Genomic DNA, 15,036 nt, shown 5'->3' on the forward strand with positions numbered 1-15,036 from the left:
TATGACAAATTATAAAAATTTGATATTTTTCAAATTTTTGATATATAACAGTCCTCGGTAAATTATATAAATCTAATGACATATTCTTAAAGTGTATGTAGCAGGGAGGAAAAGCCGACGGTCAATTGAAAATTTTGACCTTTCATATTGAAGATATGGATTTTTCCCCAAAAGACCTAACTTTTTTGGTGTTTTGGGGAAAAAAATATCCATATCTTCAATACGAAAGGTCAAAATTTTCAATTGATCGTCGGCTTTTCATCCCACCTACATACACTTTAAGTATAAATCATCAGATTTATAAAGTTTACTTCAAGTACTGTTAAATATCAAAATATCAATTTTAATGATTTGCCATAAAATGTGTATTAAATTGCAATTTCAAAAATCAAAATTATTTGATATCAGAATGACATTCTTCGTATTCAGAATGCAATTGATATGTCTGATGTGCTCTAATGTCCCACAATAAATACTGTCCAAACGCTCATACCCCAGCCCTTAAATTTACACACCCAGTTTTTTGAATTTACACACCCAAACATTCAAATCCTGCCTAAGTAAGAGCCTGTATGTACATGTATGTTATAATTTTATAATGAACACTACATCAGTACATGTATGTTTTATTAAGGAGGGTGACAAGCTGATAATCTTGTACCAGGGCTTTGTACACATCCTCTCATCATGATATCGGGGTATTAAAAATTAATATAGTCCCATCTCTGGGTCGCATCAAAATATGTATGCTACATGTACTGGTGTATACAGACATTATTGAAAAAGCAATCCAGGTTGCAGCAATGTTCAGGCTACATGTACATGTAATGGAAATGCATTAGTAAGTATTCAGTTAGACGTCTACAAAAACAGATTCACTTTATTATTATTAAAATTTCATATTGCACTGGTCCCGGTGTTGTACTTGCTTTAGTTGGGGATTTATAAAGCAACATGTAATTGCATTAAGAATAAATTCCTATTTAAATGTTAGTTTTCACTGATCAGTGATCACTTTGTCCTCTTTTAGAAGCTTTTTAATTTGAGTCAGACAAATGAGGTAAAGAAAATAAATTGTTATTCGCTCCAGCGAATGCAATGTGTGTATTAGCTTCGCCGATCGTATTGAGCAGAGCTTCAAGTAGCTGGGACATATAAGGCGTAAGACAAATGCACGCAATTTATCGTCACCAATTCAATGATACATACACATGCACGAGACATGTATCACTTTCGATCGGTGAACTCCGAATAAAACCGGAGATCTCCAGATTTAATATAAAATACTTAAATTTTACTGTACTATTACACCTTTAAGTAGTCTTTCACACTGAAGGTTTAGTCTTTCACATGGTATTTTAGTACACAATTGAAATTTGAATACACATAATCATTTGCTAATTTGTCTCGTACCAGTGTTGCTTACTTCCGCGTATTCGGGTACTTCTCTGATTCTGTGGGATGGGTGAAAATAGTGGTTCCGTGACCAAATCACGGGGAATATGATTTGAAAGAGGTCTTTTTTTGTACTTTGAAGCATGTCAAAGGTATGAAATGGTCAAATGGTAGGAAACTCCACATACATGTACATGTACATGTAGAGGTGCGTTCAAAATGGCAGCCCAAATGCCTAAAAGGGTCAAAAATAGCCACAAATTGTGTGATTTAGATATCACAATGCTAAAAATGCCTAATATACCCTACATGGCACAGTGTAGGCCTATGATTTCATATTTTAACATGTTTTTTTTCTTTCTGTGATGTGTGTTTTATATAAAAGTTCTGTGCAATCTCTGTTAAAAGGTTTTTTTTGTGTGCATTTCTACGCAATATGCTATTTTTTCCCACACAATTTGCTATTTTCTTCCATGCAAATCAATAATTATTGTCCCTGGTTAATATCATAAACACATTGCTAACACTTTCTTCAAGCGGCGCTCTTTGATTTGAAAAAAAAAGAAATAAAAACTGTTTAGCTCTGATCTCAGACCTTATTTGTTGAAATTGGTTGAGAATTAAAGAAACGGTGATCTATTAATCTAATGAAGAAATGAAATCAAAAGACTTTTGTATCAAATCAATGAGAGCACAACACTAGTTTTAACATGCTAATCAATGGAAGCACGGCGCTAGTTCTCTTTTCTTGCGGGCACTTTGTGTACAATTCAACAGGGCATGCGAACAAGGCATTAGCCAGAAGGTTGTCTTTAGGGTGTCCAAAATGGTCAAAAATACCTTATTCTACAAAATCAGGGTGTCCACTTTTTCACTCTATTATAAAAATCAGAATTTTAGGGTGTCCAAATTGAAAACAGGGCGTCCAAATGACTCCTGGACACCGCTCTGGCTAATGCCTTGCATGCGAAGCAAACTGCAACTTTTACATTGGCATCTTCCTTGGGTTTTTGGATCATCATGTTTTTATTAATTCTAGAACAATTTCAACAAATGAGGTCTTAAATTCCAGCTAAAAGATGCAGCTTTTCCAATTATGACATTTCTGTCTTACATACGGGGTGAACATAACTGGTACTTAATTTAATTCTTTGGCTTACTGTATTATGTCTATTGAAATAGTTGAAAACATGAACAAAAGTATGCCAGGATATCCTTCCTAATTCCTATACATGTACATGTTCCATTTTCAATGGCCAAAATCACTTTACCCATGAGCTTTTGAAGAGACAGTGCCCCTAAGACGGGACCCTGTATTCCATCCATGAGATGCTCAGGGTTTGATTTGACTGGTGTCGTGGAGCAAAATGCTCCCCATTTTGGACAACCTGCTACACAAATTTCAGCTTGTATAGCAATTTTTTACACAGCCTCATCCCCCACTTTTCCCAAAAAAGTTGAGATTTTTACACCACTGGATACCTCTGGCTACATAATGTTTATGTACCAAATATTTCTTGCAGATTAATTAGTTTAGCAAAAATATCGCTAAATTTGAATTTCGTTCTGGTGCACCAGAACGAAATTACAACACATTATCTATGGAGCAGTGCAGTACACATAATCATGCATACATGTAACTTGCAAACGCAAAATCGGAATCAACTGAAATTTTGGAAATAAGCTTTTTTCGTGGATATCTACCAGTGTTGTAGTCAAGACCTCTATGTCCGAGACCGAGACCAAGACCAAGACCTGCCCGTCCGAGATCGAGACCAAGACCGAGACCAAACCTTCCGAGACCAAGACCACCCCTTCCGAGACCGAGACCTCTAAGTTCCGAGACCAAGACCGAGACCGAGACCTTGGTTTAATCCCCTGGGATACTCAAGTTTGGTTTGGGTAGGGGTGTGCCGCTGAGCATTTAAAAGGGAACCCATCATTGTACCAACTGTTCAAGAAATTTGGACCTGCAGTTAACACTTTTGTCTTAATTTTTGCAATTTTTTCTCCAAATTTTGGGAAAATTTCAAAAATGTTGGCGATAGTGGAGGCAAAATTAGGCTAGTGTGTGAAGGGCTGGAACATTGAGCAATTTTACCATATTTGGGCCAAAAACACACTTGTTTTTCGTGCTGAAAAGAAGATGCACACTGCACAGGGCAACTATTTGTTCAGATCTATTTTGCTTTTGTGGAGAATGTTCCCCTTGCAAAAGTTAAGTGGGATCCTCACTTCCACCACCTGCCCACCTATGTTTAATCATGAACTGAAATTGGAAGCTCACATCCGAACAAGCTCACTTATGATTCATTTATAACTTTTTATAACCTTATAAAATGATTTCTGTATCTTTATTCTTAACAATTTCTTCAACATTCATTGAAATTTAGGGTAAGGAATAAATAATGAACAAAAACAGAAAATCATATCTTTTTCTTCAGGTCTCGACAGGTCTCGAACAAAAAAACGTTCGAGACCGAGACTTTTGAAGTCCGAGACCGAGACCTTGACATCCGAGACCGAGACACTACAAAAAAGGTCTCGAGATGGTCTCGAGACCGAGACCTGGTCTCGAGACCTACAACACTGATATCTACTGATGACAAATGTCATAAAAAGAGGATGCTAGGATCACGAAATCCTCCTTTAATATGCTAATATTATAAGAACATTGCCTAAAGTTTTCGCTAAAAAATTGCTACGCTCTATTTGGTTAGTGGCACTTTCAAGGCATACGGTAATTTAATGTCAGAATTTTGCATACCGGTAGCAATATTGTAACAAAGTTTTATTTGTATAGCAATAATTATGTAGGAATGACATAGTCAATGTGTGAGTGATTGCATAGCAATATTAGAGTTGTGTAGCAAAATGAGATGCGATACGGTTATATTATGCCCTGGGCACTTTTTTAAATGTGGCATTTCACAGCTATTTGAGAACTTGAGATTAATGAGAATGCCTGGACTAAATTATGAATGCAATGATCTTTTGTTGAGCCTCAATTTGTGAAGCTCATTGGTGGTGAGCAAGGTCTAGATTTGATGGTTTGGGTGTGTAAATTAAAAAACAGGGTGTTTACAAATTTAGGTGTGTAAAACCATTCCTATCCCTAGTAAAACACTCCCTACACGGCTGGCAGCATGTTGAACTTGTCAGTGAGCAAATTTATTTGCGACTAACAATTCTCATGCCAACTGCAACCCTACATTAAATGGCGAAAAATATGCTTAAATATTAAAGGTACCGGTAATAAAAGTCCCTACAACTTCAGTACCATGTAGTAGGCCTACTGCCACATGAATTTTTTTCAATATGCATGCATCCATTGTATTTGAAGAGCTTTGTTGCAAAATCCCTTTTTTTAATTTTGAAACTTTGAAAATCAAAAAGAAAAATTTAAATATCTCATTTACTTTTTTGTTTTAAATAATAATTTTAAATTAATTTCGGCAAAATGCCATTTTTTCAATACTTTTGTTAATAAAATGATTTTTCAAACATGTCATACATGTAGTAACCCAAAAACAGTTCCTTTTGGTTTTAATATGTAAAGACTAAAGAACATAAAAATCAAAGCTACTATTTATACATCAAAAATTAAAACATAACTACGGTATTTTATATTCGTTTTAAGTTCAGATTTCCGGAAATTCCCACCCCAAAATTATAATATACGATATCTCCAGAAGGGAAGGTGGTATGAAGGTCAAACAACCACCAAAATGTGTATTTTTTTCTGCACTATAAATGTCATGTCAATAACCCAATTTTCCCCAGAGGTGTATGTCTAGTCTGGTCCCACACAGCAAATACGCAGTACTAATACCCGTGGCGTGGATGTAAGGAATATTCGTATGTTTAGCTTTTGCAAAGTTCTACATTGTATACTATAAGTATAACATACATGTACGCTCTGTCTGACTTCATAAATTTGTACTTTGTATAAATTTGTTTTGAGTATCTGCAGTCTACTAATATAGTGATGACATTTTCGTTACTGACTCTATGGATGTCTACCCTATTTTTCGGTGACAGTATGTGTATAGTCAGATAAATATTAAAAAAAGGAACTATAATCAAATTAAGTAAATTCTTGGCCAAACTGGAACACTGTGAACGCTATTGGCTCCGCGATAAACACACGCAAATATCTGAATATAGCGCGGTACAGAAGAAAGTATACACGCGCCTTACACTGCGTACACGCTTAGTACACTACATGGACGCAACGCGAATGTTCCAGTTTGGCCAAGAATTACTTAATTGATTATAGTTGTTGTTCTGTACAAATATAAATACAAAAAGCAGTGGCGTAGATTTCTTTTTGACATTGGGGACCTTGACTGGGGGGATATCGCGGATGGGGTTGTAAAAATTCTGGATCTGGATCTGGTTAAATATTCCCAACGCTCTTAAAGAGCCAGGCGAGAAGAAATGTGATGTGCGCTGGGGTATTTTTTAGTCCTTTTGCTGCTTGCTTAGATGTGTGCTGTGGTTGCTGATTTGAATTGCTTATTATCGTGGATGGTTACTATGCTTTGTGGTAGGTTGTTCCAGTCTTTTATTGTTTGCGGAAAGAATGAAAACTTGTGACAGTCCTTGTTGGATGTCTTCAGCTTGTAGGATTCGCTGTGATTGTGTCTGGAGAGGCGTGTGACCGGTTGTAAGAATTTTCCTGCCGGTATGGCAGTCTGACCGTGATGGATTTTATGGAACATGGACAGTCGGGCTGCGTTCCGTCTGGTTTCCAGGGGATCCCATTGAAGGGCATTCAACATTGCTGTAACGCTGCTTGTGCGGGCGGAAATCATTGCAGACAAATCTTACCGCTCTTCTTTGGATCTTTTCTAGCTGGTCTTTCAAATCTTGGGTGTGTGGGTCCCAGATGGTAGATGAATATTCTAAGTGGGGTCGTACTAAAGTCTGGTAAGCAGTAGCTTTCAGGTCCTTTGGACATGAATATAAATTACGCCTAATAAATCCCAGGGCCCTATTGGCCTTAGCCACTTTAGATTGGATGTGATTCCCCCACTTGAGATCAGATGTTATTTCGACACCAAGATATGAGTGAGATGATGTGTTTTGTAAGATTTTGTTTCCTAATGTGTATTGATGTTGTTTGGGAGTTTTTGCATGTGTGAGCCTAAGAACAAAACACTTGTCGGCATTGAAGCTCATTTGCCACAGATCCTGCCACATGGACAATGTGTTCAAATCGTCTTGCAGTTGTTGTGCATCCGATTGATTCTTTATGGTGTTGTACATCACACAATCATCCGCGAACAGTCTCACGTTGGATTTGATGTTGTTCGGCAAATCGTTCAGATACAAGAGAAATAACAGCGGACCTAAGACAGTGCCCTGGGGCACTCCTGACTTAACCGGTACCCAAGAGGATGTATCTCCATCAACAACAACTCTCTGATTCCGCTTTGTCAGAAAATTAGAGATCCAGTTAAAGGTATTGCCTGTGATGCCATAATCATTGATTGATCTTATACAAAAGGCGCTGGTGGGGTACACAGTCGAATGCCTTAGAAAAGTCCATAATCACTAGGTCGACTTGAGATCGCTTATCTAAGGATTCTGCAAGATCGTCAACTGTCTGGATCAATTGCGTTTACAGGGAGTGGTGTTATCGAAAACCGTGCTGCTTGTCCGTTAAGATGTTATATCGTTCCAAGTGTGTCATGATATTACTGTGCACACGATATGTTCAAGAGTTTTACAGCATATTGACGTGAGAGATACTGGACAGTAATTACTCGCAACAGACCTGTCACCCTTTTTTGTAAACGGGGAGATGTTGGCGGTTCGCCAGTCGTCCGGTAATTCACCCGATTCAAGTGATTTGGAGAAACTCAAGCAGAGTGCAGGTGCAATCTCCTCGGCAGTGAGCTTCAATATTTTAGAAGGAATTCCATCGGGTCCTGAAGCCTTGTGCTCATTTAGCTCTTTCAAAAGCTTTTGGACTCCATCCACATTAATGTCAATTGGTGGCATAGATGGGAAGTCTTGTTTCATTGGAGTGTTAAGTGGCTTCGTTGGTGAACACCGACTGAAATTGGTTGTTTAATATTTCAGCCTTTTTACTACTGTCAGCGTAGAGTAGCCCTTCACTCTTTAGGGCCGGTATCCCAGTTGAATCTTTCTTCATCCTCTTGATAAAGCTCCAAAACTCCTTAGAAGAAGATAAGCATGTTGATCTCACGTAGTTCCAATAGGATATCCTTGTTTCTCTCTGCCCTATTTTCCTCAACTCTCTGAATTTTTGCCAGTCCTCTTTTCTACCAGTTGATTTAGCCCGGTTGAAGGCTCTTTGTTTCTGTCTAAGTCTGCGCTTGACTGAGTGATTTATCCATGGCGTATGTTGTTTGCCTGTGCTCATTCTAGTTGGAATATTGTCATCCATTGCTTTTGTAATGTCACATTTAAATTCTGTCCACAATTCATTCGCAGTCTTGGATGAGTAACTTGGTGAAGTGAAGTTACCACACATCATCTTCATGTCTGCTTTCATTCCTTCACTATCCATTTTATTCCACTTGTAAACTTTCCTAGGTTTCTTTTTGTTGATCTTTGGTTTAGTGGAGAAGTCTATCAACGGTATACCGTCGTGATCACTGATGCCGGGACCACCATGGATTGATCAACTAATGTCTGATTTGATGTGAAAAATAGATCGAGGATGTTATCCCCTCTCGTAGGTTCTGTCACAAGTTGTTGTAGGCAGAATTCATCAGCAATGTCAAGAAGTTGACGTGACAATCCCGGTTTGCTGCATTTTTGCTTGGTGGTATGAGAGTCCCAGAGGATGTCGCCCAAGTTAAAATCTCCTCCCAGGCAGATGGTTGTTCCTTTTTTCACATCTATCTTGGCTAGTGATTCTCTTAGACATTCCAGGTAACTCTTATCATTCCTATCCGTGCGATCTGGGGACGGTAGAAAGAACCTATCAGGAGCGACTTGCACCCAGTAAGTTCCAGTTTGATCCAGATGATTTCGCATTCTGTGTCAAGTTCAATCTGTTCAGTACCGACCAGGTCGTTCACGCAGTGCAACAAACACTCCTCCATGTCTTTTACCAGGGTCTCTGTCCTTCGAAAAGGCGGTAAAATTGCTAGGAAAGATTTCACTGCTGGAAATGCTATCGTCGAGCCATGACTCTGTTCCAATCACTACATGTGGCTGGTGGGTATAAATGCATACGGCAAGGGATTCCTTTTTTGCATATGCACTTTGACAGTTTATGACAAGGAATCTCAAGGAACTGTTTGTTGTTTTGTTATTTTTTGGCTTTGATTTAGGTTTAAGTGGGGATGAGGAAGCTTTGGGCGATCCAAGCTGCTCGTTCTCATTTACAGAAGCTAGACTCTGAAAGCTATTTGAAAGTTCAAATGATGTTGAGCTATCAGAAAATAAGTGACCTGATGAGTGGTTCGGTAGACCACAGGTATGACATATCCATTGAAGTATATAGATTGGGGGGATGATTGTATGGACCATCCCCCCTGGAAAAATATCCCCCCCCACCCCCACCCTCCGGATCTACGCCTATGATACAAAGCAAAAGCAAAGCTAAGGCTAAGCTTACCTCATTCTTTAATTCATTCTTGAAACACAAACATGCTGCACGCTTTCTGAAACCTTCGGCATCATATGTTCGCGTTGAATTAATTTTCTGCTTCATCATGACACCAAATTATGGCTCTATTTCATCACATAGAAGGCCATGAGTGTATTCAGTTATAGATGACAAACTGGATGTATAAAATACGACGCAAAAATGTATTTTCGTAGCAGTTATTTTGGCGACACTCACTGGATCAAATCGTCCATGCTGGCAATGTTATTTTTTTACTACAAATATCAATGCGCATGCGTAATTAGGTGACGTAAATGATTGATTGACAGGATACCGGGAATGCCATTAGTTGATTGGCCAGGGCAGTACGCTGTAAATATTAATCCCCAGTTTTCCCGCGGTTAGACCTTTTCCAGCTCTGGTTTTGTTTACATTTTATGTATTCACAATATAATCCCGGACTATTCAACTGTAGAGAAGATCAGGATTGATTCAACAAACTGGTTCTAGGCCTACAAATAACAAAAGTAAATTTAACCAATTTACAAGTACGACGCGGCTTAATCAACCATGGAAGAAAGAGATGAGAAGGAACCACAACGACTTCGATCGGCCAAGTTTTAATCCGCTTATCTATTGACGCATGAAAAGAAAAGCTATCAATGGTACTTACTTTCATGTATGATCCATTTACCGCGATCGATGCTTGGCGAAATCATTACTGGGAAAAAACTATAACAAACCCATCCAAGAACAAACAAACGCTACCCAGAAGTAAGATTATGGAATTTCACTGATGCTCTGAACATGTATAGTAGCTTTGTTTTGGGATCTACAGTCAAACTGTTTTCTTGATCGTGTTGTGTAGAAAATGTCCTTTAAAAAAATCGAAAAGGTCATCAAAATCGGCCGTTTTTTTTCCGAGTTTCATCTTTAGCAAATAAGGTAAGATTTTGGTGACTTTTTCTATGACAAATAGATGCAAAATGTTCTTAAATAATGTACAATGTTCCGGTTGAGTCCGGTACATGAAACCTGTTTAATTTAATAGTTTATATGTGTATAATCGTAACTAGCTAACTCGTTTCAGTGCCAAAGACTGCCAACTCTGAGAAAAAAGTCATCAAAGTTCGGGAAAATTGGGCAAAATGGAAGAAAAAGATGTAGGCCATCAATGACCGATGATCACGTCACCAGAAAAAATCCTATAGAGTGCTTGCACGGAAGGTCATTAGTTCAAATCATCCTTCAGACACGCTCCAGAAGACATGCAAATACATGGAGTACAATACCAATCACCTATTTAACGCGGGGTATTGATCAAAGTAAATCCTCATGAATAACAATGTCAATTAAATGTCGGTAAAGGGAGTGGACAAAGTGAATGCGTTCGTTGTGGTTCCTTCTTATCTCTTTCTTCCATGATTCAACGAAGCCAATAAATCATGATTTACTGGGAATTTAGGGAACGTTCATAAATACTTTGGTGGTGGTGGGGCCCTGGAAAATTTTGATTTCGGTGAGGCCTAGGCCTTAGGCCTATGTCAAAACTTTTTGACCCCCTCTATCTGTAGGCTATGTTATTTTAGAACCCCCCCGTGTTGTGGATTAAACTTAGGCCTATTTACAAAATGCAGATTTTGACCCCCCTGAAATTGTCCAGCCCCCAAGGTATATTTATTTATGAACGTTCCTTAATATCTCACGAAACAACTTGAACCATATTTGCTATACATCTGGGGAGGGGCATGACGGGAAATAGTCAATTTTATAACAAACAATGATAAAAAAAACCTGTAGGCCTAGATTAGGCAAAAAAGGGTTGTCTCAAAGCTCACTAGTGGTTTGAAAACAAATGCGAAATGCGATTTTTTTAATATTATTATTATTCCCGACTTGGTATTTTTATAATGTTTTGAGGGAAAAAAAATCTGATTTTTGGCGAATCTTTCTGAAAAAAAGCTTTGAGACAAACCTTTTTGGCCTTATTTTCTACTACGTTAAAGGAAGGTGACCTGAAATATTTGGAAAATCAAATTCTTTAAAACTTATGTAGGCCTATAACATAAACTGTTGTCCCTTTCAAGCATTCATGCAAAAAGATCATGTAGGCCTAGGCCTAAATGTTCATTGTAAATGCAACTAATTCTTCATGGAATTACTGACATTTAGGCTAATACAGCGTAATGTAGGCCTAGTCTACGGTGTTTTTATTAATGATAATCATCATGATCATGAAATAAATAGATGAATGAATGATCATATTTTTCTCATTAACATACTGAAATTAGGAGTTCCAAGTCGGTTCCGAAGATAGGCCTATCATCACAAAACTGCTGAATTGGTCAAAAATATGGTATACCACATTTGAGACTAATTCGACAGTTTTTTGGAACGTCTAATTTCAATAATATTTTTTTAAGTTAATGAGAAAAATATGAGCTTTCACCCGATACCAAAAGCTGCATTTTGATAGGGTAAAGTTGGGGATGAGGCTGTCAATCAGGTCACCCACCTCAGGTGCAGTTTCTCGTGTACATGCCTATTCATTCTCCTCGGCATTTCGTGATCCACAACCTCATCCAGTGGCGTAGGCCTACCATTTCCGCGCCTCATAGTACCCGGGGGGTGGGGGGGGGGGGGGATGGGGTAAAGAAAATGTTCATTTTGCTGCCCCCTGCAGCAACTGCCCGAAAACGTTGACCCATTTTTTTTTCCAGCTAGGATGGCTCTCCAAAATCTAACAAGTTGGGGGGGGTATGGAGCAAAACAATTTTTCACCATTTGTTTTCATTAAAAATTCTAGGTGTTACCCCCCTCATTACCACCACCGTCTCGAGCTGTAGCCCTTTTGTCAACTAAATTATTTTCCCAAAACTGTTCGCCCTTTTTAAATTAATAGGCCTAATTATGCTTGTAGCCCCTTCTGTACCGCCTTTTTTTTAATTATTCTTTTTGCCGCCCGTTATCTTCCGCCGCCCCTTATTTTTTGCCGCCCCTTCTACCCGGGGGCATACCGCTGGACACTTCTGGCATTCTCTGGCTAGGCTAGACTTCGTATTGTTTTTACACACATTTTTACTGGACCATGATATGGTCTCAGCCGAGGCCTAGCCTCAGTTACTTTCTTTCTAATACTCAGCAACCTTTTGGACATATCTCGAAATACCAAGCAAGTAGTGGTGTCACATGAAAGAGAAAAAAGTAAAGAATAGGGGGCCTATAATAAAAAATATTTCACCCGGGGGTGACACTTATCATAAAACCCGGGTCAATTCACCGTGGGTCCTTTTCATCTCAAAACGCCAAGAAGGTATGACCCATGGTGTCAAATGAAACAGAACACAATAAAGAATATAATTGTTACGAGTCGTACTGGACTCAAGGCCAAAATCACAACTCACATGAATGCACAACGCAAATACACTGTTTGATTAAGCTAACAAAATCTAGGTCTTTAATTGAAAGCAAAGTATGATTGGTTCATATAACAACAATATTGCATATAATACAATAGAATCACACCGTCTCAGTTAATTTTATTCTATCAGTACTTAACCAGCGGTCTTCTTGTTGGTGATCCGAGAGTTCTTGCAATTTTCTGGACGACTGATGATGTAATAATCCTTATTTACTTGTCCTGCGATGATCATCTCCTTGCGCTGCTTTCTCCAAGTATTTATCTCCTTACGCTGGTTTCTCCAAAAATGGTGTTTCTTTCACCAATCACTCTTTTTCCAGGGAACAGGTTTCTTTAACACAGATGTGTGGCCTTCACAAACCCAGCAAACTCCAGCAATTCGACAGAAGAACTTTAATCCTTTGATGAGGAAGCGCACATTTGTGTGCTCGCAATCTCCTTCGTTGCTGTATTAAAATTAGCTCAATTATTGGCTACGTAAACTGGTTAAAATGTACTTCTTTTTTGAAGCACGAAGACCATCACACACATGTGGAGTTTCACAAATTATCTCCCATGACATTCTGTCAAGTCCAAAACGAAAGCCTCCAGCTTTTATACCAGTACTCATGCAAAACCCATCATCTATTAATAAACCATTACTTCAATCACATTTTCATAACCGATTGCAGCAATCTTGGGATTTCCCAAGATTAATTATAGGCCTACACATTTAAAACCTTTCACATTACATCACTTCCTGGGGCTTTTCCTGATGGTGCAATAATGATCTGGGGATTTCCAAGTTCCAAACATAGATCTGACTTTGTTTACAATATATATGGGGGAACTCCAAAATGACTTTCCACACCAACTCTTGCAAGTACAAGGGGCTTTCCCATCTCATGAAATACTTTCACTCCTTTCAGCTTGTAACCAAAGTTAAATAATTAAATTAAATTACTCAGGGCACATCCCAATAATAAAAATAATTCCTTCACCGGGGGTAACACTCCTCATAAGACCCGGGTCAATATACATATTTTGGGTCCTTTCATATCTCAAAATGCCAAGAAGGTATGACCTGAGTGGTATCAAATGAAAAAAGAAAGGAGTAAACATGGTACAGAAGTAGGCTATTAAATATTTTTTCCCCTCCGGGAGTGACACTCCCATAAGACCCGGTCAATATATATATATATTTTGGGTCCTTTTCATATCTCGAAATGCCAAGAAGGTAGGGGAGACCATACAGAGAGCTCAAACTGCAGGATTACGAAACTTTAGGTTTATTATCTTACCTTAGGACTGCAACTAACAATGACATTAACATGATTAATAAAGTTGATCAAAAACACAGTTTGAAAAAGTCGTTCCGCTTTGCCCCAGGTTTTGGGCCGGGGTGAAGTGTAACGTGGAGTATAGGCTTTACAGAAATGCACCCCCTTCAGGTGTGTCATCACTGCAACACCCGCACTTAGGAGCTCTTAGGGCCACCTCCTGGTCCATCAGTATGGCCGGATTTTGGCCTAATTGTATAGTTACCGGGGTGCAGTGTTTGGCGTTCCATCCACCGTTTTGCCCCATCCACTTGGCCTATTGTCCACCATGTCCACTTTGCCCCGTTCCACTTTGCCCCGACCACATGAGATTTCTCCCGACATGCATCGCTACGCTAATGCAGGGGCGGCGCCAAGTTATTTTGATAGGGGGCCATTATAATTTTGAAAAATTGCTATGCGGCGCAACAGCGCTGCCCGTCGCGCTTGCGCAACGCATGGTGGTGTCTGAGGGGGATGTGCCTCCTCAGAATTTCAAAATGAAAGCACAAATGAAGCCATTTGATGCACCATTTTCACCCTTTTTGGGTTCAGATTTATTTATTTTCCAACTGCATATTTTTATGGATTTCATTCACGGGCCCGACTTTCGGCCCGCTGGTTTTAGACATGCATGGACCTTAAATAAATGTTGACATTTATATAGCGCCTTTCACATGTATCAAACTGCTTTACGTTTATTCCGCTGTCATTAGAATATGTCAGCTGCCATACAATGCCCAAGGCATGCTCATACCTTTGGGCGGCGCTCAATGGACATTATTCCTAACAGCTCCCCCATTTCACCCCTGGGTAAAGAGAGACAATTGAGGTAAAGTGCCTTGCCCAAGTGCACAACACGATCGCATCGCCAGGGCTCGAACTCGCAACCTTCCAATTGCGAGGTAGAGCCTGTACCGCTGTGCCACCGTGCCCTCTAAATTACGTAGTAAATCCAGCACCTTTTGGCAACAGAATAAGTGCGCGAAATTTTGCGATATGAAGCTAAACTGGTGCGAAATATGGTGGAAAAGTTAAATAAAATAAAGTCGCGTGAACGCCCCAAAATTGGCACTTTTCAGACTAAAATGGCCAAATATGAGGTTACTTTGGTCAGAAACCCACATACAGGCGTCAACATTGGGCAATGATTGTATGGACCATCTACCCTATCAAAATATTGGGGGGGGGGATTTTCCCTCACCACCCCGGGATCTAGGCCCATCGCAACGCGGTGTATGTTAAGTTGCATTGTAAAATGATATGCCGGGTTTTTAATAGGCACGATAAAATGATATGAATGGGAGGTGTCATGGAAGTTGGAAATTTTT

The 15,036-nt window shown here is 39.1% G+C and overlaps 1 protein-coding gene across 1 annotated transcript in view; it reads right to left on the minus strand.

The window, feature by feature from the left end:
* LOC140165748 (diphosphoinositol polyphosphate phosphohydrolase 2-like) overlaps nucleotides 1–9,321 on the minus strand; it is a 16,771-nt gene extending 7,450 nt beyond the window's left edge. Inside the window, 1 exon segment of the mRNA XM_072189067.1 lies at nucleotides 8,996–9,321. Coding sequence (XP_072045168.1) covers nucleotides 8,996–9,094 — 99 coding nt within the window. The 5' untranslated portion in view covers nucleotides 9,095–9,321.
* Between the last annotated feature and the right edge of the window lie 5,715 nt (nucleotides 9,322–15,036).

The sequence above is a fragment of the Amphiura filiformis genome, chromosome 12 (assembly GCF_039555335.1).
Source record: "Amphiura filiformis chromosome 12, Afil_fr2py, whole genome shotgun sequence".
Taxonomy (NCBI): domain Eukaryota; kingdom Metazoa; phylum Echinodermata; class Ophiuroidea; order Amphilepidida; family Amphiuridae; genus Amphiura; species Amphiura filiformis.